This window comes from Panulirus ornatus, chromosome 5, assembly GCF_036320965.1.
Source record: "Panulirus ornatus isolate Po-2019 chromosome 5, ASM3632096v1, whole genome shotgun sequence".
In the NCBI taxonomy this organism is placed as follows: Eukaryota; Metazoa; Arthropoda; class Malacostraca; order Decapoda; family Palinuridae; genus Panulirus; species Panulirus ornatus.
Genome location: NC_092228.1, coordinates 32,174,011 through 32,200,912, shown reverse-complemented (window position 1 = coordinate 32,200,912; position 26,902 = coordinate 32,174,011). Strand labels below are relative to the sequence as shown.

General features: G+C 48.0%; 1 protein-coding gene across 1 annotated transcript; it reads left to right on the top strand.

Annotated features, from left to right (window-relative positions):
- Positions 1-23,362: 23,362 nt before the first annotated feature.
- LOC139748653 (uncharacterized) lies at positions 23,363-26,480 on the top strand. Its single transcript, XM_071661913.1, has 2 exons — positions 23,363-25,246; positions 25,319-26,480. Exons 1-2 carry the CDS (start codon positions 23,399-23,401, stop codon positions 25,682-25,684), a joined length of 2,214 nt encoding a protein of 737 aa, XP_071518014.1. The 5' UTR covers positions 23,363-23,398; the 3' UTR covers positions 25,685-26,480.
- The last annotated feature ends 422 nt before the right edge of the window (positions 26,481-26,902 follow it).

Sequence of the window (26,902 nt, the reverse complement as noted above, 5' to 3'; positions counted from 1 at the left end):
ATGTAAGAAAGTAAACTCTAGATTGATATGGGTAAAACTGAATGTGGATGGAGAGAGATGGGTGATTATTGGTGCATATGCACCTGGGCATGAGAAGAAAGATCATGAGAGGCAAGTGTTTTGGGAGCAGCTGAGTGAGTGTGTTAGTAGTTTTGATGCACGAGACCGGGTTATAGTGATGGGTAACTTGAATGCAAAGGTGAGTAATGTGGCAGTTGAGGGAATAATTGGTGTACATGGGATGTTCAGTGTTGTAAATGGAAATGGTGAAGAACTTGTAGATTTTTGTGTTGAAAAAGGACTGGTGAGTGGGAATACCTGGTTTAAAAAGGGGGACATACATAAGTATACGTATGTGAGTAAGAGAGATGGTCAGAGAGCGTTATTGGATTACGTGTTAATTGATAGACGCACGAAAGAGAGACTTTTGGATGTTAATATGCTGAGAGGTGCAACTGGAGGGATGTCTGATCATTATCTTGTGGAGGCGAAGGTGAAGATTTGTAGAGGTTTTCAGAAAAGAATAGAGAATGTTGGGGTGAAATGAGTGGTGAGAGTAAGTGAGCTTGGGAAGGAGACTTGTGTGAGGAAGTACCAGGAGAGACTGAGTACAGAATGGAAAAAGGTGAGAACAAATGACGTGAGGGAAGTGTGGGAGGAATGGGATGTATTTAGGGAAGCAGTGATGACTTGTGGAAAAGATGCTTGTGGCATGAGAAGCATGGGAGGTGGGCAGATTAGAAAGGGTAATGATTGGTAAGATGAAGAAGTAAGATTATTTGTGAAAGAGAAGAGAGAGGCATTTGGACGATTTTTGCTTGGTAATAATGCAAATGAGTGGGAGGTGTAAAAAAAAAAGATGCAGGAGGTCAAGAGAAAGGTGCAAGAGGTGAAAAAGAGGGCAAATGAGAGCTGGGGTGAGAGAGTATCATTAAATTTTAGCGAGAATAAAAAAATGTTTTAGAGGGAGGTAAAGTGCATAAGACAAAGGAACAAATGGGAACTTCAGTGAAGGGGGCTAATGGGGAGGTGATAACAAGTAGTGGTGATGTGAGAAGGAGATGAAGTGAGTATTTTGAAGGTTTGTTGAGTGTGTTTGATGATAGAGTGGCAGATATATTGTGTTTTGGTCGAGGTGGTGTGCAAAGTGAGAGGGTTAGGGAAAATGATTTGGTAAACAGAGAAAAGGTAGTAAAAGTTTTGCGGAAGATGAAAGCCGGCAAAGCAGCGGTTTCGATGGTATTGCAGTGGAACTTATTAAAAAAGGTGGTGACTGTATTGTTGACTGGTTGGTAAGGCCATCTAATGTATGTATGACTCATGGTGAGGTGCCTGAGGATTGGCGGAATGCTTGCATAGTGCCATTGTACAAAGGCAAAGGGAATAAAAGTGAGCGCTCAATTTACAGAGGTATAAGTTTGTTGAGTATTCCTGGCAAATTATATGGGAGGGTATTGATTGAGAGTGTGAAGGCATGTACAGAGCATCAGATTGGGGAAGAGCAGTATGGTTTCAGAAGTGGTAGAGGATGTGTGGATCAGGTGTTTCCTTTGAAGAATGTATGTGAGAAATACTTAGAAAAGCAAATGGATTTTTACGTAGCATTTATGGATCTGGAGAAGGCATATGATAGAGTTGATAGAGATGCTCTGTGGAAGGTATTAAGAATATATGGTGTGGGAGGCAAGTTGTTAGAAGCAGTGAAAAGTTTTTATCGAGGATCTAAGGTATGTGTACGTGTAGGAAGAGAGGAAAGTGATTGGTTCTCAGTGAATGTAGGTTTGCGGCAGGGGTTTGTGATGTCTCCATGGTTGTTTAATTTGTTTATGGATGGGGTTGTTAGGGAGGTGAATGTAAGAGTTTTGGAAAGAGGGGCAAGTATGCAGTCTGTTGTGGATGAGAGAGCTTGGGGAGTGAGTCAGTTGTTGTTCGCTGATGATAAAGCGCTGGTGGCTGATTCGTGTGAGAAACTGCAGAAGCTGGTGACTGAGTTTGGTAAAGTGTGTAAAAGAAGAAAGCTGAGAGTAAATGTGAATAAGAGCAAGGTTATTAGGTACAGTAGGGTTGAGGGACAAGTTAATTGGGAGGTAAGTTTGAATGGAGAAAAACTGGAGGAAATTAATTGTTTTAGATATCTGGGAGTGGATTTGGCAGCGGATGGAACCATGGAAGCGGAAGTGAATCATAGGGTGGGGGAGGGGGCGAATGTTCTGGGAGCCTTGAAGAATATGTGGAAGTCGAGAACCTTATGTCGGAGAGCAAAAATGAGTATGTTTGAAGGAATAGTGGTTCCAACAATGTTATATGGTTGCGAGGCGTGGGCTATGGATAGAGTTGTGTGGAGGAGGGTGGATTTGCTGGAAATGAGATGTTTGAGGACAATATCTGGTGTGAGGTGGTTTGATCGAGTAAATATTAAGAGGGTAAGAGAGATGTGTGGTAATAAAAAGAGTGTGGTTGAGAGAGCCTTAGAACGTGTTTTGAAATGGTTTGGTCACATGGAGAGAATGAGTGAGGAAATAATGACCAAGTGGATACATGCGTCAGAGGTTGAGGGAACGAGGAGAAGTGGGAGACCAAATTGGAGGTGGAAAGATGGAGTGAAAAGGATTCTGAGTGATTGGGGTCTGAAGATGCAGGAGGGTGAAAGGCGTGCAAGGAATAGAGTGAATTGGAACGATGTGGTATACTGGGGTCGACGTGCTATCAGTGGATTGAACCAGGGAATGTGAAGCGTCAGGGGTAAACCATGGAAAGTTTTGTGGGGCCTAGATGTAGAAAGGGAGCTGTGGTTTCAGTGCATTATTATATGACAGCTAGAGACTGAGTGTGGACGAATGTGGCCTTTGTTGTCCTTTTCTAGCGCTACCTCGCGCACATGAAGGGGGAGGGGGTTGTTATATCATGTGTGGCGGGGTGGCATTGTGAATAAATAAAGGCAGACAGTATGAATCATGTACATGTGTGCATATGTATATGTCTGTGTGTGTATATATATGTATACGTTGAGATGTATAGGTATGTATATTTGCGTGTGTAGACGTGTATGTATATACATGTGTATGTGGGTGGGTTGGGGCATTCTTTCGTCTATTTCCTTGCACTACCTCGCTAACGCGGGAGACATCGACAAAGTAAAATATATATATATATATATATATATATATATATATATATATATATATATATATATATATATATATATATATCTTTTCTTTCAAACTATTCGCCATTTCCCGCGTTAGCGAGGTAGCTTTAAGAACAGAGAACTGGGCCTTTGAGGGCATATCCTCACCTGGCCCCCTTCCTTGTTCCTTCTCTTGGAAAATATATATATATATATATATATATATATATATATATATATATATATATATATATATATATATTTTTTTTTTTTTTTTTTTTTTTTTTTTTTTTTTTTTTTTTTTTATACTTTGTCGCTGTCTCCCGCGTTTGCGAGGTAGCGCAAGGAAACAGACGAAAGAAATGGCCCAACCCCCCCCCCCCATACACATGTACATACACACGTCCACACACGCAAATATACATACCTACACAGCTTTCCATGGTTTACCCCAGACGCTTCACATGCCTTGCTTCAATCCACTGACAGCACGTCAACCCCTGTATACCACATGACTCCACTTCACTCTATTTCTTGCCCTCCTTTCACCCTCCTGCATGTTCAGGCCCCGATCACACAAAATCTTTTTCACTCCATCTTTCCACCTCCAATTTGGTCTCCCTCTTCTCCTCGTTCCCTCCACCTCCGACACATATATCCTCTTGGTCAATCTCTCCTCACTCATTCTCTCCATGTGCCCAAACCATTTCAAAACACCCTCTTCTGCTCTCTCAACCACGCTCTTTTTATTTCCACACATCTCTCTCACCCTTACGTTACTTACTCGATCAAACCACCTCACACCACACATTGTCCTCAAACATCTCATTTCCAGCACATCCATCCTCCTGCGCACATCTCTATCCATAGCCCACGCCTCGCAACCATACAACATTGTTGGAACCACTATTCCCTCAAACATACCCATTTTTGCTTTCCGAGATAGTGTTCTCGACTTCCACACATTTTTCAAGGCTCCCAAAATTTTCGCCCCCTCCCCCACCCTATGATCCACTTCCGCTTCCATGGTTCCATCCGCTGACAGATCCACTCCCAGATATCTAAAACACTTCACTTCCTCCAGTTTTTCTCCATTCAAACTCACCTCCCAATTGACTTGACCCTCACCCCTACTGTACCTAATAACCTTGCTCTTATTCACATTTACTCTCAACTTTCTTCTTCCACACACTTTACCAAACTCAGTCACCAGCTTCTGCATATATATATATATATATATATATATATATATATATATATATATCCTCCCTGGGGATAGGGGAGAAAGAATACTTCCCACGTATTCCCTGCGTGTCGTAGAAGGCGACTAAAAGGGAAGGGAGCGGGGGGCTGGAAATCCTCCCCTCTCGTTTTTTTTTTTTTTTTTTTCCAAAAGAAGGAACAGAGAAGAGGGCCAGGTGAGGATATTCCCTTAAAGGCCCAGTCCTCTGTTCTCAACGCTACCTCGCTATCGCGGGAAATAGCGAATGGTATGAAAAAAAAAAAGAAAATATATATATATATATATATATATATATATATATATATATATATATATATATATATATATATATATATATATATATATATTATCCCTGGGGATAGGGGATTAAGAATACTTCCCACGTATTCCCTGCGTGTCGTAGAAGGCGACTAAAAGGGGAGGGAGCGGGGGGCTGGAAATCCTCCCCTCTCGTTTTTTTTTTTAATTTTCCAAAAGAAGGAACAGAGGGGGCCAGGTGAGGATATTCCAAAAAAGGCCCAGTCCTCTGTTCTTAACGCTACCTCGCCAACGCGGGAAATGGCAAATAGTTTAAAAGAAAGAAAGATATATATATATATATATATATATATATATATATATATATATATATATATATATATATATATATATATATATATATATAAATACGTGTACGTGTAGGAAGAGAGGAAAGTGATTGGTTCTCAGTGAATGTAGGTTTGCGGCAGGGGTGTGTGATGTCTCCATGGTTGTTTAATTTGTTTATGGATGGGGTTGTTAGGGAGGTGAATGCAAGAGTTTTGGAAAGAGGGGCAAGTATGAAGTCTGTTGTGGATGAGAGAGCTTGGGAAGTGAGTCAGTTGCTGTTTGCTGATGATACAGCGCTGGTGGCTGATTCATGTGAGAAACTGCAGAAGCTGGTGACTGAGTTTGGTAAAGTGTGTGAAAGAAGAAAGTTAAGAGTAAATGTGAATAAGAGCAAGGTTATTTGGTACAGTAGGGTTGAGGGTCAAGTCAATTGGGAGGTAAGTTTGAATGGAGAAAAACTGGAGGAAGTAAAGTGTTTTAGATATCTGGGAGTGGATCTGGCAGCGTATGGAACCATGGAAGCGGAAGTGGATCATAGGGTGGGGGAGGGGGCGAAAATCCTGGGAGCCTTGAAGAATGTGTGGAAGTCGAGAACATTATCTCGGAAAGCGAAAATGGGTATGTTTGAAGGAATAGTGGTTCCAACAATCTTGTATGGTTGCGAGGCGTGGGCTATGGATAGAGTTGTGCGCAGGAGGGTGGATGTGCTGGAAATGAGATGTTTGAGGACAATGTGTGGTGTGAAGTGGTTTGATCGAGTAAATAACGTAAGGGTAAGAGAGATGTGTGGAAATAAAAAGAGCGTGGTTGAGAGAGCAGAAGAGGGTGTTTTGAAATGGTTTGGGCACATGGAGAGAATGAGTGAGGAAAGATTGACCAAGAGGATATATGTGTCGGAGGTGGCGGGAACGAGGAGAAGTGGGAGACCAAATTGGAGGTGGAAAGATGAAGTGAAAAAGATTTTGTGTGATCGGGGCCTGAACATGCAGGAGGGTGAAAGGAGGGCAAGGAATAGAGTGAATTGGATCGATGTGGTATACCGGGGTTGACGTGCTGTCAGTGGATTGAATCAGGGCATGTGAAGCTTCTGGGGTAAACCATGGAAAGCTGTGTAGGTATGTATATTTGCGTGTGTGGACGTATGTATATACATGTGTATGGAGGTGGGTTGGGCCATTTCTTTCGTCTGTTTCCTTGCGCTACCTCGCAAACGCGGGAGACAGCGACAAAGCAAAAGAAAAAAAAAAAAAAAATATATATATATATATATATATATATATATATATATATATATATATATATATATATATATATATATATATATATATATCTTTCACACTATTCGCCATTTCCCGCGTTAGCGAGGTAGCGTTAAGAACAGAGGATTGAGCCTTTGAGGAAATATCCTCACCTGGCCCCCTTCTCTGTTCTTTCTTTTGGAAAAAAAAAAAAAAGAAAAAAAATATATATATAACTTTATCGCTGTCTCCCGCATTAGTGAGGTATCGCAAAGAAACAGACGAAAGAATGGCCCAACCCACCCACATACACATGTATATACATACACGTCCACACATGCAAATATACATACCTATACATCTCAACGTATACATATATATATATACACACACAGACATATACATATATATACATGTACATAATTCATACTGTCTGCCTTTATTCATTCCCATTGCCACCCCGCCACACATGAAAAACAACACCTTCCCCCCTCATGTGCGTGTGGTAGTGCTAGGAAAAGACAACAAAGGCCACATTCGTTCACACTTAGTCTCTAGATGTCATGTATGATGCACCGAAACCACAGCTCCCTTTCCACATCCAGGCCCCACAAAACTTTCCATGGTTTACCCCAGACGCTTCACATGCACTGGTTCAATCCATTGACAGCACGTCGACCCCGGTATACCACATCGTTCCAATTCACTCTATTCCTTGCACGCCTTTCACCCTCCTGCATGTTCAGGCCCCGATCACTCAGAATCTTTTTCATTCCATCTTTCCACCTCCAGTTTGGTCTCCCACTTCTTCTCGTTCCCTCAACCTCTGAAACATATATCCTCTTAGTCAATCTTTCCTCACTCATTCTCTCCATGTGACCAAACCATTTCAAAACATCCTCTTCTGCTCTCTCAAGCACACTCTTTTTATTACCACACATCTCTCTTACCCTATTATTACTTACTCGATCAAACCACCTTACACAACATATTGTCCTCAAACATGTAATTTCCAGCACATCCACCCTCCTCCGCACAGCTCTATCTATAGCCCACGCCTCGCAACCATATAACATTGTTGGAACCACTATTCCTTCAAACATACCTATTTTTGCTTTCCGACATAATGTTCTCGACTTCCACACATTCTTCAACGCCCCCAGAACTTCTGCCCCTCCCCCACCGTATGATTCACTTCCGCTTCCATGGTTCCATCCGCTGCCAAAGCCACTCCCAGATATCCAAAACACTTCAATTCCTCCAGTTTTTCTCCATTCAGTTGACTCGTCCCTCAACCCTACTCTACCTAATAACCTTTCTCTTACTCACATTTACTCTTAACTTTCTTCTTTTGCACACTTTATCAAACTCAGTCACCAGCTTCTGTAGTTTCTCACACGAATTAGCCACCAGCGCTGTATCAACGAACATCAACTGAACCACTTCCCAAGCTCTCTCGTCCAGAAGGGTCAAATATATATATATATATATATATATCATACGAATCTCCAACAGCCAGGATCGAACCCGGGACACCTGTGCAGGAGGCGGGAATGCTAACCACTAGGCTATGGCCCATAGCCTAGCGGTTAGCATTCCCGCCTCTGCACATGGGTCCCGGGTTCGATCCTGGTTGTTGGAGGTTTGTATGCTCTAGGGAGGTGCGCGTTTCTATGCACTATGTTCGTATATATATATATATATATATATATATATATATATATATATATATATATATATATATATATATATATATATATATATATATATATATAAATAGTGCATATGAACGCGCACTGCCATATAACATACTAACCTCCAACAACCTGGATAGAGCCTGGGTCACCTTCGTAGTGGGCGTTCATACGCACTATTTACGTATATATATATCTCCATGTTGTACAGTTAGGTTCTGTAAAATGCTATCTGCTGGTTGTGTGAGGCTATGGGAGACGACCAGTGGAGACGCCGTTGCTGACCCACGTGAGACGAAGGGTATTCGATTACATAAGTCTTCGAATAGTCGTTTCACTTTTAGTGGTGATCATAGCCTAGCAGTGGTGCTCCCGCCTCCCAAGCAGAGGACCCGGGTTCGTTCCTGGTTGTTGGAGGTTAGTATGTTATATGGTAGTGCGCGTTCATATGCACTATTTACGTGATTATATCTATATCTATCTATCTATCTATCTATCTATATATATATATATATATTTTTTTTTTTTTTTTTTTTTTTTATACTTTGCCGCTGTCTCCCGCGTTTGCGAGGTAGCGCATGGAAACATACGAAAGAAATGGCCCAACCCCCCCCCCCATACACATGTACATACACACGTCCACACACGCAAATATACATACCTACACAGCTTTCCATGGTTTACCCCAGACGCTTCACATACCTTGCTTCAATCCACTGACAGCACGTCAACCCCTGTATACCACATGACTCCAATTCACTCTATTTCTTGCCCTCCTTTCACCCTCCTGCATGTTCAGGCCCCGATCACACAAAATCTTTTTCACTCCATCTTTCCACCTCCAATTTGGTCTCCCTCTTCTCCTCGTTCCCTCCACCTCCGACACATATATCCTCTTGGTCAATCTCTCCTCACTCATTCTCTCCATGTGCCCAAACCATTTCAAAACACCCTCCTCTGCTCTCTCAACCACGCTCTTTTTATTTCCACACATCTCTCTTACCCTTACGTTACTTACTCGATCAAACCACCTCACACCACACATTGTCCTCAAACATCTCATTTCCAGCACATCCATCCTCCTGCGCACATCTCTATCCATAGCCCACGCCTCGCAACCATACAACATTGTTGGAACCACTATTCCCTCAAACATACCCATTTTTGCTTTCCGAGATAATGTTCTCGACTTCCACACATTTTTCAAGGCTCCCAAAATTTTCGCCCCCTCCCCCACCCTATGATCCACTTCCGCTTCCATGGTTCCATCCGCTGACAGATCCACTCCCAGATATCTAAAACACTTCACTTCCTCCAGTTTTTCTCCATTCAAACTCACCTCCCAATTGACTTGACCCTCACCCCTACTGTACCTAATAACCTTGCTCTTATTCACATTTACTCTCAACTTTCTTCTTCCACACACTTTACCAAACTCAGTCACCAGCTTCTGCAGTTTCTCACATGAATCAGCCACCAGCGCTGTATCATCAGCGAACAACAACTGACTCACTTCCCAAGCTCTCTCATCCCCAACAGACTTCATACTTGCCCCTCTTTCCAGGACTCTTGCATTTACCTCCCTTACAACCCCATCCATAAACAAATTAAACAACCATGGAGACATCACATATATATCCCTGGGGATAGGTGAGAAAGAATACATTTTACGTATTCCCTGTGCGAGTTGGAGGGTTAAAATTCCTCCCCTCCTTGTATTTAACATTCCAAAAGGGGAAACAGAAGAAGGAGTCACGCCCCAATCCTCCTCGAAGGCTCAGATTGGAGTGTCTAAATGTGTGTGGATGTAACCAAGATCAGAAAAAGGAGAGATAGGTAGTATGCTTGAGGAAAGGAACCTGGATGTTTTGGCTCCGAGTGAAACGAAGTTCAAGGGTAAAGGGGAAGAGTGGTTTGGGAATGTCTTGGGAGTAAAGTCAGGTAACACCAGGACTCTTTCAAAGAAATTGTTCCCAAGAAAATAACAAATGAAATAAATTGATAATAATAATAAGAGGATTTCTCATTCAGTTGGTGTGAGCAGCACCCTAAAGTAAGAGCTCATCTATAAGAAGCAAGACATAATGTAAAGTTAGCTACACATACAATAATAGAAACAAAAAACTGTTACATCAATATTCTATTTTACGCCAACTTCTGCGGCTGAACATATGCTCTTCCAGCAGTGGTGGGAAAACCTCCAGCAGACCTTAATGTAAAAAACAAGAAAATAACAAAACCTGCAATAAAAGATTACGACCAACTGCCTGGTGCAGAAATATAGTGAGCAGAAAGCATTGTGGCTGGCAAGGTGTCAGACGCTTACAAGCGAATCACAAAGGTAACATCAAATATGTGAAAGTCAACAACAACAAACTGATGATGATGATGATGAAAGTATAGCAACATAAACACATGGAAAACAGTGTTCTAGATTGTGTCTGTAGAAAATAGAAACTATAACTGAACTTATGAAAAGAAATAACCAAGTGACTGCCTCAGAACAGAGAAAGAACCATCCCTCAACAAACCATAGCTGAACCTGATTGACCCCTAACCACCTCCTCTCAATGGTAATTATCTTACCAGAACCTCGTAGAACCTTCCAGAAAACCAAGAAGAAAACCAACACTGCAAACATTAACTGGAACACGTTAACAGGTGACCGAGAGGGAACGAGCCTAACCTGAACTGATTGAAGACGCTTTTCTAGAACAATTAATTTAAAAAAACGAGATAAAAACATTCTTGATCTTGTCCTCACCAGTGACACAAACTTAATCAACTCTTGCGAAGTTGGCGAGAGTTTGTCAAACAGCGATCACTATTTGATTAGATTAAATTTAGATTATGAAATATATGACAACATGTATATATGACAATATATGACAATATATGACAACATATGACAACAAACTCATGATCCCAGATTACAGGCGAGCACATTTTGAAAACATTAGACATGAATGATTCTAAAAACAATCTACTCGACATTGAAAATAACCATATTCCACAAATTACGATGAGAACTTACAATATTATTAGGAACTGATGAAAATCACCAGGAATTAATCAAAATGTAAAGAGTGCAAGGAGGTCATAAGACAGAGTAAACGTGAGGAAGAAAAAGAATTTCCTCGAAAGACAGTAAAAGAATGAATTGGTCCACTACGAAACGAACATGACACACTAACTACCTACGACAAGGAAATGGTTACCACACTAAATAGTTCTTTAAACTCCGTATTCACAATGGAAGAAACATCTCGAATTCCACAACCAATGATAATGTTTCAAGGATCTGATGAAGAAGAGTTGAAGGTCAGAGAAATAGAGATCTCTGAAGTACTTAAATACCTGGACCAATTAAATCCTAACTAATATGATGGTCCAGGTAACGTCGCTCCAAGATTTGCAAAGTTCAGGACACAGCTGATATACCCCATAACAAAAATACTCAACAAATCTCTATCAGGTACTAACTGACGGGAAACTAGCAAATGTTACTCCTCTATACAAAGAGAGACAAAAAGTGTTCCTTGAACTACCGTCCAATTAGAATTACATCATTGTTAGGTAAAACGATGGAAACAATAAAACGAGTTTAAACTCTCACGTTCTAGAACACAAGATTATATCACACAATCAGTACAGTTTCTGCAATACAAGATCCTGGCTGAGGAATTTGCTGGAATTTTCAATGTTATTTATCAGCAATGGGACGAAAATTACCGTCTCATGTAGTATATTCAGATTTCCTAAAGGTTTTCGATAAAATACCTCACAAGAGACATTTACATAAACTTAAAGCACATGGAATCGGTGAAGAACTCTGTACATGGATCAGTGACTGGCTTACCGGAAGAAAGCAGCGGGTAGTATTAAACAGCGAAGCCTCAAATTAGCTAGACGTAACGAGTGGTGTGCCACAGAGGGCGGTCCTAGGCCCAATCCTTTTGATAATATACTTTAATGACCTAGAACTCGGTCTCGTATCTAAGATCTCCTAATTCGCTGACGGTACTAAATTAGGAGGAAGAGCTGTGAACAGGAGGGACTGCGAAATGATTCAGAGAGACCTTAATTTACTAGCAGAGTGGTCAGACACATGGCAAATAAAGTTTAATGTAAACAAGTGTAAAGTTATGCACTTTGGAAACAAGAATATACTTTACGACTACATGCTGTTCGGAAACTCTAACTAAAGTAAATGAAGAAAGGACCTTGGAGTTGTCATTAGCAACAATCTGGAATACACGAAACATTGTCAAGCAATAAGTAAAAAATGGCAACCAAATATTAGGTTTCATAGCCACAAACATAGATTATAAGACACAAGAAACAATTCTCACAATTTGTTAAAAAGAAATGAGGAAAATTCGAGCAAGTACAAAGACTCGCTACAAAATTGATCCTTTAGAAATCTGGCATACAAAGAAAGGCAAAACAATTAGATCTCTTCTTCCTAAAAAGAAGGCAAACTCGGCCACTTAATCCAAGCGTTCAAAATTCTAAACAAGTTCAATAAACTACCAGCATCTTTTAGAAATACAAGAAAATACGGTTACCAGGACAAATGGAATAAAACTCAAAGCTAAAGTATGTAGTATGGACGTGGAAAAAAATCAATTTTTCCTGTACATTTATTGAGCACTGGAATAAGTTACCGTCAGACGTAGTGAATGCTAAATCTATAAATACCTTCAAAATTCGTTTAGACAAATATCTCATAAATTCAGGTATACTTCGAGAAAAACGCCAGAAACAAACGTATCAACGACAGCGGTAACGGGGACATTAGAAGGCTAATGTGCAGCAGTTGGGAGTCCGTGATAGCTTAAAATAGTACTGAGCAGAATTAAATTTTTCTCGTCGTTTTCTTTTTTTTTTTTTTCAGACAACTCAGTCGTGGGTGAGTCAGGCCTCCAACTGTCTGTCTTTCTCATGTAAACTTATGTAATCTCCACCGTCTCCCACAATACATACCTGACACAGTGGATATCATGTTCACCAGCCACTGTGGTGAGGATAGGTATTCCACCACCCCACCACAATACTTACCTGACACAGTGGATATCATGTTCACCAGCCACTGTGGTGAGGTTAGGTACTGCACAACCCCACCACAATACTTACCTGACACAGTGGATATCATGTTCACCAGCCACTGTGGTGAGGTTAGGTACTGCACAACTCCACCACAATACTTACCTGACACAGTGGATATCATGTTCACCAGCTACTGTGGTGAGGTTAGGCACTGCACAACTCCACCACAATACTTACCAGCCACACTGATGAGGTTAGGCACTGCACCGTCCCTCTACAGTATCTAAAGCCCACACGTGTAATGGTAGGCACTGCACCACCGCACACATGTGCAAGGGTAGGCACTGCATCACCGCACACATGTGTAAGGGTAGGCACTGTGCCACCACCCACACGAGTAGGGGTAGGCACTGTTCCACCTTCATATATGTAAGGGTAGGCACTGCGCCACAGCCCACACATGTAATGGTAGGCACTGCGCCACCGCCCACATGTGTAAGGGTAGGCACTGTGCCACCTCGACATATCTAGGGATAGGCACTGTGCCACCGCCCACACATGTAAGGGTAGGCACTGTGCCACCGCTGAAATGGGTGAGGATAGAAACTTCACCACGGCCAACACGTGTAAGGGTAGCTACTCCGCCATCGCCCAAACGGGTAATGGTAGGCAATGCCCCACCACCCAAGCGGGTAAGGGTAGGCACTGCACCACCACACAGACGGGTAAGCACTGCGTCACCGTCCACACGTGGAAAGTTAGGCACTGCGCCACCGCCCACATGTGAAAGGGTAGGCACTATGCCACCTCCACATATATAAGGGTAGGCACTGCGCCACCGCTCAAAGGTGTAAGGGTAGGAACTGCACCACCGCCCACACGGATAAGGGTAGGCACTGCGCCACCGCTGAAATGGGTGAGGATAGAAACTGCACCACCGCCCACACGTGTAAGGGTAGGTACTGCACCACCACCCACACGTGTAAGGGTAGGTACTGCACCACCACCCACACGTGTAAGGGTAGGCACTGCACCACCGCCCACACGTGTAAGGGTAGGTACTGCACCACCACCCACACGTGTAAGGGTAGGTACTGCACCACCGCCCACACGTGTAAGGGTAGGTACTGCGCCACCGCCCACACGTGTAAGGGTAGGTACTGCACCACCGCCCACACGTGTAAGGGTAGGTACTGCACCACCGCCCACACGTGTAAGGGTAGGTACTGCACCACCGCCCACACGTGTAAGGGTAGGTACTGCACCACCGCCCACACGTGTAAGGGTAGGTACTTCACCACCACTCACACTTATAAGCGTAGGCGCTGTACCACCACCCACACGTGCAAGGGTAGGCACTGCGCCGTCGCCCAGACGGGTACGGGTAGGCACTGCCCCACCGCCCAAACGGGTAAGGGCAGGCACTCCGGAACCGCCCAGACGGGTAGGCACTACGCCACCACCCAGACGGAAAGGCACTGCGCCACCGCCCAAAGTGTAAGGGTAGCCGCTGCATCACTGCCCAGACTTGGAAGGGTGGGCACTACACCACCGCCCACGCGTGTAAGGGTAGGCACTGCGCCATCGCCCACATGCGTAATTGCAAGTACAGTGCCACCTCCACATATCTAAGGATAGGCACTGCGCCACCGCCCAAACGGGTAAGGGTAGGCACTCCACCACCGCCCACACGTGTATGGTTAGGCACTGTGCCACTTCCACATATCTAAGGGTAGGCACTGCGCCAACGTCCACATGTGTAAGGGTAGGCACTGCGCCAACGTCCACATGTGTAAGGGTGGGCAGTGCACCATCGCCCACACGTGTATGGGTACTTACTGCACCACCGCCCACACGTGTATGGGTAGTTACTGCACCACCGCCCACACGTGTAAGGGTAGTTACTGCACCACCGCCCACACGTGTATGGGTAGTTACTGCACCACCGCCCACATGTGTAAGGGTAGGTAGTGCACCATCACCCACACGTGCAGGGATAGGCACTACGTCACCGCCCAAACGAGTAAGGTTAAGCTATGCTCCACCACCCAAACGGGTAAGAGTAGGCACTGTGCCACCGCCCATATGGGTAGGCACTGCGAGATCGCCCACACGTGTGAAGGTAGGCACTGCATCACCGCCCAAATGGGTAAGGGTAGGCGCGGAGCCACCGCCCACACGTGTAAGGGGAGGCACTGAGCCACCGCCCATACGAGTAAGGGTAGGCATTGCGTCACCGCTGAAATGGGCAAGGATAGAAACTGCACCACCACCCACACGTGTAAGGGTAGGCACGACTCTCTTGGGTCGCGTCGGATTATCGCTCGCTTTTATAAAGCCCAAAAGCCGAGTAACTCGAGTGATTGCGTACCCCAAGCCCTAGCTCCGTTGGTTGGTTATCCAGTACAGCGAACCAAGGCCGCGTACGCCAAGCGGAGGGGACCCCTTTGCGTGGGAACCGGCTTAGAAGAGAGCAATACCGCAAAATACAGAGACTCTATCGAGAGAACAGGTCTTTGGGTGCTGGACAGGTTCTCAAAGTTGATTGGGAGGTACCGCCAACTTCGATTGGGCCGGAACGCCTCATTCCCTTTTGGGGGGCTCTCTTCTCTCGGCCATCTGAGCCGGACGAGCGTGCCGTTACTGACTATGACCAAGAACGTGAACAACTAGCAAGGATTATTGCCATAGACGAGGTAGCACACCACCTCAAGGCCACAAGAACATCTGCTCCTGGACCTGATGGAATGTCGACTCGGTTGCTGAAGTCCATTCCTCCGAGGGTACTGGCCAAGATGTTCAACCTTTGGCTTGCTACGTCTGCGTTGCCAGAGCCTTTCAAGGCGAATAGAACGGTGCTGATACCAAAGGTCTTTAACCCTACCGAACCCAAGGACTACAGGCCAATCACCATCTCCTGTGCCGTAGTCCGTCTACTCCACAAGAGCCTGAGCAGCCGCATCTCAAGCCTCGTCCAGATCGATGAGGCTCAAAAGGCATTCGCTCCAGTGGACGGATGCCTTGAGAACTTGACGATCTTGGATGCGATCGTCGGTCGTGCGCGGGCACACGCCCATGGTGTGCACCTGGCATTCCTCGACATGGCCAAAGCATTCGATAGAGTTAATCATAGCACTATCGAGCGGGCCATGTCGCGGAAGGGCATCCCTGCCCTCGTCAGGACATACATAATGTCGACGTACGACCGAGCCTTCACTAAAATTGAAGGCAGCGATGGGATGTCGGAGAAGATAAATATGACTCGTGGGGTCGAACAGGGCGACCCATTATCGCCGATGCTCTTCAACCTTGTGATTGACGAGGGAATCACGAGGGTGAAGGAGACCGGTGTAGGGGTTAGGTTGGGAGACAAGACCGTATCAGCATTGGCTTTCGCCGACGACTTGGCTCTGGTTGCGCAGACGCCCACTGGCTTGCAAAAGGCAATGGACGTCATGGCTGCGACCCTCGCGGGGGTTGGCTTCAGGTCAACCCAGGGAAATGTCGTACCCTTAGAATGGAGGTTGACGGCAAACGTAAGACTTGGTACGTCAATAAGAATAGGACGTTCCAAGTCTTGGGTAGCGCTGTCGGCTCCATGAGCGCTGAGGACGAGTATAAGTACCTCGGGATTCTCGTCGGGGCCGGGGACCGCCGCAAGTCCTATGGAGCCTTGCTAGAAGAGGGGCTGCGAAACATCACCAGAGCCCCTCTAAAACCTCAACAACGGATTGCCTTGCTGGTGGAGCATCTGATCCCCAAGCTCATGCACCGACTGGTGTTGGGGGAAGTATATAAGACGCAATTAGCACGCATGGACAGGCAACTGCGAGTGGCGGTTCGTCGCTGGCTACGCCTAGCCCATGACGTGCCCTGTGCATTCTTCCACTCGACATCTGGAGATGGTGGGCTGGGCATACCAGACTTTGTCTCAACCGTCCGGCTGAATAAACAAGCGCGGTTCGAGAAACTACTCACCTCGTCCGACCCAGTAATTCAGGCGGCTGTCCGGGAGCCTGCAGTCTTGAGCAAGCTGCAGCGCTGGTCCGGACCCGCATGCACTGCCGGTCGACAGGCGGGGAGTAAGACCGAATGCCAGCACGTATGGAGGGCCAACCTGGTCAGCACCGTTGACGGTGCGGCTCTCGCTCCATCTGCCACTGTGCCTCAGGTGAGTAGATGGGTAAACAGCAGGAACTGTTTCCTGTCCGGTGCCGACTGTGTGAAGGCCGTCCAAGTGCGGATAGGCGCCTTGCCCACCCCTGCCAGGGCGTCCAGAGGCCGGCCCGAGATCAACGACCTCTGTGACACCTGCCAAAAGCCGGGTACGTTGGGACACATTGCTCAGATGTGCCCTCGTACACACGGCGGTCGGGTAAAGCGGCACGATAACATCTGTGCCTTTTTGGCTGGGCGACTGAGGCAAAGAGGTTTTCAGGTGTTCTGTGAACCTCGCATTCCGATTGTGGGGTCCTTTCGGAAGCCGGACATCGTGGCTTCCAAAGGTACAGAGACCTTTATAATAGACACCCAGGTCTCTGGTGTTCACTTCCCGCTTTCAGCTGCACATACATATAAGTGCAGCTACTACGGTATCCCGGAAGTCTTACAAGGTGTACGGGAATACACCGGAAAAGACACCGTGCACGTGACATCGGCCACCCTGAGTTGGCGAGGTGCATGGTGTCAGGAAAGCGTGAGTGCTCTCAGGGGGCTAGGGCTGACATACCGGGACCTCGAGGTGTGCAGTGTCAAAGCCTTAACCTGGACTCACTCCCTTCACAGGATGTGGTCCAAGAGCACAGGTTAATAGTCAGAGTCTGCCTCGAACATCTGGTGTCGGCCCACCGGGCAGGCGTAAGGTCATCTCCCCTTTGTCGTCTTGGGGTGTGCGGGATTAGGCTGTTCTCCCGTGGCCCCCACAGGCAGGTACCAGTTCCTGAGGTCGGGTTGTCGGGCGGGATGGTGAACGCCTTGGCAGGGCTGCCCATTGCTCCCGCGCGACGGCCGCACCAGAAGGTGAGCGGTGCTGGAAGGTCGCTGTGCCTAAGTTGGCAACCTAAGTCGCCGGACCCAATGACGTCTGAAACATCATCTAACTGCCACCTTAAAACTTACCTCGAACTATGCTATCAGCATTCTGGCCTATAGTCTTCCCCTTACAGTATCCATACACTCTTTCCAATTAACAGCTTCCTTCACTATCAATACGTAGCTTAGCCGACATTTAAGACCTTCGCACAGTATATAGATCTTCCCCCATTGCACATTACTAACTGGCAATAGTAAAAAAAAAAAAAAAAAAAAAAAAAAAAATAGGCTCTGCGCCATCGCCCGGACGGTTAGGCACTGCGCCATCGCCCGGACGGTTAGGCACTGCGCCAGCGCCTACACGTGTAAGGGTAGGCACTGCGCCACCGTCCACATGTGTAAGGGTAGCCACTCTGCCACCGCCCACATGTGTGAAGGTAAGCACAGTGCCACCTCCACATATCTAAGGGTAGGCACTGCGCCGCCGCCCAAACGGGTAAGGGTAGGCACTCCATCACCGCCCAAACGTGTAAGGGTAGGCACTGCATCACCGCCCAAACGTGTAAGGGTAGGCACTGCACCACCGCCAATACGTGTAAGGGTAGGCACTCCATCACCGCCCAAACGTGTAAGGGCAGGCACTGCATCACCGCCCAAACGTGTAAGGGTAGGCACTGCACCACCGCCCATACGTGTAAGGGTAGGCACTGCACCACCGCCCATACGTGTAAGGGTAGGCACTGCACCACCGCCCATACGTGTAAGGGTAGGCACTGCACCGCCGCCCAAACGTGTAAGGGTAGGCACTGCACCACCGCCCAAACGTGTAAGGGTAGGCACTGCACCACCGCCCATACGTGTAAGGATAGGCACTGCGCCACGGCCCAGACGGGTAGGCACTGCACCACCGCCCAAACGTGTAAGGGTAGGCACTGCACCACCGCCCATACGTGTAAGGATAGGCACTGCGCCACGGCCCAGACGGGTAGGCACAGCACCACCGCCCGGAAGGGTAGGCATTGCTCCACAGTTCAAAGGTGTAAGGGTATGCAGTGCACCACCGCCCGCGTGTGTAAGGGTAGGCGCTGTGCCACCTCCACATATCTGAGGGTAGGCACTGCGCCAACGTCCACATGTGTAAGGGTAGGCACTGTACCGTCGCCCACAAGTGCAAGGGTAGGCACTACGCCACCGCAAAAATGGGTAAGGATAGAGACTGCATCACCACCCACACGTGTATGGGTAGTTACTGCACCACCGCCCAAACGGGTAAGGGTAGGCACTGCACCATCGCCCACACGTGCAGGGGTAGGCACTTCGCTCTCGCCGAAACGGGTGAAAGCATGTCTCGGTGCAGCCTATCCCTAACAAGGACGCCGCTCGGTCTAAGCCTTCCAATTATCGCCCCATTGCTTTCACATCTGTTGTAGGCAATGCGCCATCGCCCAAACAGGTAAGGGTAGGCACTGTGCCACCGCTCAGACGGGTAAGCACTATGCCACCGCCCAGACGGGTAGGCACTGCGCCATCGCCCACACGTGTAAGGGTAGGCACTGCCTCACCACCCAAAAGGGTAAGGGTAGACACTTAGCCAACGCCCACACGTGTAAGGGTAGGCACTGTGCCTCCGCCAGGACGGAGAGGCACTGCGCCACCGCCCATAAGTGTAAGGGTAGGCACTACCCCACCGCCCACATGTGTAAGGGTAGGCACTGCGCCACCGTCCACACGTGTAGGTTTAGGCACTGTGCCACCTCCACATATCTAAGGGTAGGCACTGGACCACCGCCCACTAGTGTAAGGGTAGGCACTGCCCCACCTCCCACATGTGTAAGGGTAGGCAATGTGCCACCTCCACATATCTAAGGGTAGGCACTGCGCCACCGCCCAAACAGGTAAGGGTAGGCAATGCCCCACCGTCGAAACGGATAAGGGTAGGCACTGCGCCACCACCCAGACTGGTAGACCCTTTGCTACCGCCCAGACGGGTAGGCACTGCATCACCGCCCAAACATGAAAGGGTAGGCACTGCGCCACCGTTCACACATGTAACGGTAGGCACTGCGCCACCGGCCAGACGTGTATGGGTAGGCATTGCGCCACCGCTGAAATGGGTAAGGATAGGAGCTGCACCACCACCCACACGTGTAGGGGTAGGCACTACACCACCAACCACACGTGTAAGGGTAGGCACTGTGCCTTCGCCGGGACGGATAGGCACTGCGCCACAGCCCACAAGTGTTAGGGTAGGCACTGCGCCACCGCCCAACAGTGTAAGGGTAGGAACTCTGCCACCTCCACAAATCTAAGGGTAGGCACTGCTCCACCACTCACACGTGTAAGAGTAGGCACTGTGCCACCGCCCACACGTGAAAGAGCATGCACTGCACCACCGTCCACACATGCAAGGGTAGGCACTACGCCACTGCCCAAACGGGTAAGGTAAGGAATGCCCCACCGCCCAAACGGGTAAGAGTAGGCACTGTGCCACCGCTAAGACGGGTAGGCACGGTACCATGGCCCATATTGGTAGACACTGCGCCACCGCCCATATGGGTAGGCACTGCGCCATCGCCCACACGTGTAAGGGTAGGCACTGCATCAAAACCCAAACGTGTAAGAGTAGGGACTGCGCCACCGCCCAGACGGGTAGGCACTATACCACCGCCCGGACAGGTAGGCACTGCGCCACCGTCCACACGTGTAAGGGTAGGCACTGCGCCACCGCCCATATGTGTAAGGGTAGGCACTGTGCCACCTCCACATATCTAAGGATAGGCACTTCGCCACCGCCAACATGTGTAATGGTAGGCACTGTGCCTCCGCCCACAAGTGTAAGGGTAGGCACTGCGCCACCGATGAAATGGGTACGGATAGAAACTGCACCACCGCCCACACGTCTAAGGGTAGGTACTGCACCACCGCCCACACGTCTAAGGGTAGGTACTGCACCACCGCCCACACGTCTAAGGGTAGGTACTGCACCACCACCCACACGTGTAAGGGTAGGTACTGCACCACCACCCACACGTGTAAGGGTAGGTACTGCACCATTCCCCACACATGCAAGGGTATGCACTTCGCCATCGTCGAACCTGGTAAGGATCGGCAATGCCCCACCGCCCAAACAGCTAAGGGTAGGCACTGTGCTACTGCTAAGACGGGTAAGCACTATGCCACCACCCAGACAGGTAGGCACTGCGCCACCGCCCAAATGTGTAAGGGTAGGCACTGCATCACCACCCAAAAGGGGTACGGGTAGACTCTGAGCCTCCGCCCACACTTGTAAGGGTAGGCACTGAGCCAAGATCCAGACGTGTAAAGGTAGGCATTGCGCCACCGCTGAAATGGGTAAGGATAGGAACTGCACCACCACCCACACGTGTAACGGTAGGTACTGCGCCACCACATACATGTGTAAGGGTAGGTACTATGCCTTCGCCCGGACAGATAGGCACTTCCCCACCGCCCATATGTTTAAGGATAGGCACTGTGCCACCTCCACATATCTAAGGGTAAGCACAGCTCCACCGCCCACATGTTTAAGAGTAGGCGCTGGGCCACCGCCCACATTTGGAAGGGGAGGCAGTGCCCATATGTGTAAGGGTAAGGCACTGTGCCACCTCCACATATATAAGGTTGGCACTGCGCCACCGCCCACATTTGGAAGGGGAGGCAGTGCCCCTCTGCCCACAAGTTTAAGGGTAGGCACTGCGCCACCGATGAAATTTGTTAAGGATACAAACTACACCATCGCCCACATGTGTAAGGGTAGGTACTGCACCATCGCCCACACGTGTAAGTGTAGGCTCTGCACCATCGCCCACACATGCAAGGGTAGGCACTTCGCCATCGCCAAAACGGGTAAGGGTAGGCAATGTCCCACCACCCAAACGGGTAAAAGTAGACACTCAACCACCGCCCACACTTGTAAGGGTAGGCACTGTATCACCACTCAAACGGGTAAGGGTAGACACTGAGCCACCGCCCACACGTGTAGGTAGGCACCGAGCCACCGCCCACACGTGTAAGGGTAGGCATTGCGCCACCGCTGAAATGGGTAAGGGTAGCAACTGCACCATCACCCACAAGTGTAAGGGCAGGCACTGCACCATCACCCACACGTAAGGGTAGGCACTGTGCCTTCACCGGGTCGGATAGGCACTGCGCCACAGCCCACAAGTGTAAGGGTAGGCACTGCCCCACCGTCCTTCTTATTATTATCATTATCATTATTTGACCACTTAAATATTCCTTAGTCTTCCATAAATTGTAATAACAGTAAAAATGTCTAAGATTATTCTATTTACAATCTAATAAACCTAATTTCATATTGTAACATACTACTAAGACTTTTCAAAATATAATGTACCTTAGATAGAAAACTGAACAAAATGTGACGCCTAACTAAAATAACTGTAACATCACACAGCTGGAAGTCACAGACGTCACATCGCAGTAAGAAACGTTCGTCACACAGCTGGTAGACACGATTGTCACACAGCTGGTAGACACGTTCGTCACACAGCTGGTTGACACGGAACTAACAGTTGATCACCATGTTTTTTCTATGAAAAAAAAAATTATATATCTAACGCAGTCAAAGTCATCTATACATCCTGGACAAACGCCTCTCCACCACGCCTCACAATACTCTCCTCTACACCCTCGACAAACTTATCTTCACTACACCTCACCACTACACCCTCCACAAACACATCTTCACTACATCTCATCACTACACACTCCAATCCACTTCATCCTCAACAAACGCATCTTCACTACACCTCACCACGACATCGTCGACAAACACATCTTCACTACACCTCACCACTACGCAATCCTCGCCACTACACCCTCGACAACCACATCTTCCCTACACCTCACCACTACACCCTCCACAAACATATCTTCCCTACACCTCACCACTACACACTCCACAAACACATCTTCACTACACCTCACCACTGCGCAATCCTATCCACAGCATCCTCGACAAACGCATCTTCACTACACCTCATCACTACACAATCCCATCCACTTCATCCTCAACAAACGCATCTCCACTAAACCTCACCACGACACAGTCGACAAACACATCTTCACTACACCTCATCACTACACAATCCCATCCACTTCATCCTCAACAAACGCATCTTCACTAAACCTCACCACGACACAGTCGACAAACACATCTTCACTACACCTCACCACTACGCAATCCTCGCCACTACACCCTCGACAAACGCATCTTCACTCCACCCTCGACAGACAACTCCACATCCCTCGACAACCACATCTCCACTTCCTCGACCATTCCTGACACCACAATGGAAACTCGACCAAAAATTTCTACCTCTTCCTCAACCACCATTCCCTTTCCTTTTCCACCGGCTAACCGATAACAACAGCGGAAGGTTGAATAAAAATGAAAATAAACATAATGATAAATAGGATGACCCGTATCATAACAGCAGCATTGGTGTTTGTGCCATGTTTCTGCTTCCTCCACCTGATGTTGACCAGCATGTTGCTCGGCAGCTACCAGGCCAGGCTGGTGGACCTCCTCCAGACCAGACACGTGCGCTCCTACAGTATCAAGCTGCCTCTCTTGGGCCAGCTGAACCCTCCGCCCTTGCACCTCACCGTTGAGGAACCTCTAGACCCGCACTACCCCTACGTCGATCCTCTGGGAAAAGCCCTGCGTCTCTTCAGGAGCATCAGGTCCCTGCGGGAGATGGCGGCCATGCCAGAGGTGCCCGTAGGGTTCGTGGAGCGGCTCCAGGTGGTACTCTCTGGGGTCAAGCTCCCTGTCCTTCTGCTCCTGATGGGGTCGGTGATGGTGGACGCGGTGTTGCTATGGTGCCTCTCGAAGGCCCTCACGAAGCTGCTGAGGGCCAGGCTCACACGTAACTACAACCCTAACACTGCTGAACCCGAGGGCGAGGTGGTAGTCGAACTTCAGGGTGACACCACTGAACCCGAGGACGACGTAGTTGAACATCAGGATGACACTACCGAACCCGAGGACGAGGTAGTTAACCTGAGCGACACTACCGAACCCGAGGACGACGTAGTTGAACATCAGGATGACACTACCGAACCCGAGGACGAGGTAGTTAACCTGAGCGACACTACCGAACCCGAGGACGACGTAGTTGAACATCAGGATGACACTACCGAACCCGAGGACGAAGTAGTTAACCTGAGCGACACTACCGAACCCGAGGACGACGTAGTTGAACATGAGGGTGACACTACCGAACCCGAGGACCTGGGTGACAACGCCGAACCCGAGGACGACGTAGTTGAACATCAGGGTGACACTACCGAATCCGAGGACGACGTAGTTGAACATCAGGGTGACACTACCGAATCCGAGGACGACGTAGTTGAACATCAGGATGACACTACCGAACCCGAGGACGACGTAGTTAACCTGAGCAACACTACCGAACCCGAGGACGACGTAGTTGAACATCAGGATGACACTACCAAACCCGAGGACGAGGTAGTTAACCTGAGCGACACTACCGAACCCGAGGACGACGTAGTTGAACATCAGGATGACACCACCGAACCCGAGGACGAAGTAGTTAACCTGGGTGACACTGCCGAACCCGAGGACGACGTAGTTGAACATCAGGGTGACACTACCGAACCCGAGGACGAGGTAGTTAACCTGAGCGACACTACCGAACCCGAGGACGACGTAGTTGAACATCAGGATGACACTACCGAACCCGAGGACGAGGTAGTTAACCTGAGCGACACTACCGAACCCGAGGACGACGTAGTTGAACATCAGGATGACACTACCAAACCCGAGGACGAGGTAGTTAACCTGAGCGATACTACTGAACCCGAGGACGACGTAGTTGAACATCAGGATGACACTACCGAACCCGAGGACGACGTAGTTAACCTGAGCGACACTACCGAACCCGAGGACGACGTAGTTGAACATCAGGGTGACACTACCAAACCCGAGGACGAGGTAGTTAACCTGAGCGACACTACCGAACCCGAGGACGACGTAGTTGAACATCAGGGTGACACTACCAAACCCGAGGACGAAGTAGTTAACCTGGGTGACACTACCGAACCCGAGGACGACGTAGTTGAACATCAGGGTGACAGCATCGAACCCGAGGACGACGTAGTAGAACATCAGTGTGACACTACCGAACCCGAGGGTGACGTAGCTGACCTGGGTGATACTGCCGAACCCGAGGGTGACGTAGTTGAACATCAGTGTGACACTACGGAACCCGAGGTCAGTGTTACCGGACGTCACCGTAAGAAACGTAAACGCAAGAAGAAGAAAGGTGACACTTCCGAACCCGAGGGCGAAGTAGTTAACCTGGGTGACACTATCGAACCCGAGGGCGACGTAGTTGAACACCAGGTTGATACTACGGAACCCGAGGTCAGTGCTACCGGACGTCAACGTAAGAAACGTAAGCGCAAGAAGAAGAAAGGCGACATTACTCAACCCGAGGGCGAAGTAGTTGAACAACAGGGTGACACTACTGAACCCAAGGGCGACGTAGTTGAACACCAGGTTGACACTACGGAACGCGAGGTCAGTGTTACCGGACGTCAACGTAAGAAACGTACGCGCAAGAAGAAGAAAGGCAATATTACTGAACCCGAGGGCGAAGTAATTGAACAACAGGGTGACACTACTGAATCCAAGGGCGGACGTAGTTGAACACCAGGTTGACACTACGGAACCGCGAGGTCAGTGTTACCGGACGTCAACGTAAGAAACGTACGCGCAAGAAGAAGAAAGGCAATATTACTGAACCCGAGGGCGAAGTAGTTGAACAACAGGGTGACACTACTGAACCCAAGGGCGACGTAGTTGAACACCAGGTTGACACTACGGAACCCGAGGTCAGTGTTACCGGACGTCAACGTAAGAAACGTACGCGCAAGAAGAAGAAAGGCAATATTACTGAACCCGAGGGCGAAGTAGTTGAACAACAGGGTGACACTACTGAACCCAAGGGCGACGTAGTTGAACACCAGGTTGACACTACGGAACCCGAGGTCAGTGTTACCGGACGTCAACGTAAGAAACGTACGCGCAAGAAGAAGAAAGGCGACACTACTCAACCCAAGGGCGAAGTAGTTGAACAACAGGGTGACACTACTGAACCCAAGGGCGACGTAGTTGAACACCAGGTTGACACTACGGAACCCGAGGTCAGTGCTACCGGACGTCAACGTAAGAGACGTGCGCGCAAGAAACGCGACACTACTGAACCCGAGGTCGACCTAGTTCTTCTCCTGCGTAACGCTGCCAAACCCGCTAGCACGACCGCCAGATCACAGAGACAATGGTTCACTATGAGAACCAAGACGGTTAAGAGAAATGAGAAAACCTTTCAACGCGGAGGGAAGAAGTGGTCCCGCCTGCAGTGAGGAGTGAGTTGATGCTGGTCATATACATGATCGAGGCGCTGGTCTCATAATGTACTTGTTTTTGTTATACTTATATTTTTGATATGAAAATAATATGATACATTGACCCAACATCATTCCAAAACATTTTCAGAGGGAGAGAGAGAGAGAGACATAAACATTGCAATGCTTTACTAGTCCTTCCTATTATCATTATTATCATAATCATTTGATCTCGTCCATAAATTCTTGATTGATATTACCCCATTCTTTCTGATCCTCTGTTTAACGTCATTGTATCAATAACCATATCCCTGTATCTTGTGGTATGTCTCCTATCTTTATTTCTTTGCCTCACTATCCTGTCTTACACTGTCTCTCTCTCTCCGTTTTCGTTCCTCAGTTCCTCCACCACACACTGACCTTCTTCAGTGTGTAACCACACACACTGTGGCAAGCAGGAGTTAGGTGTGGTCATCTACACACGTCTCGTGCCACACTCGTCTGTCTGTCTGTCTGTTGT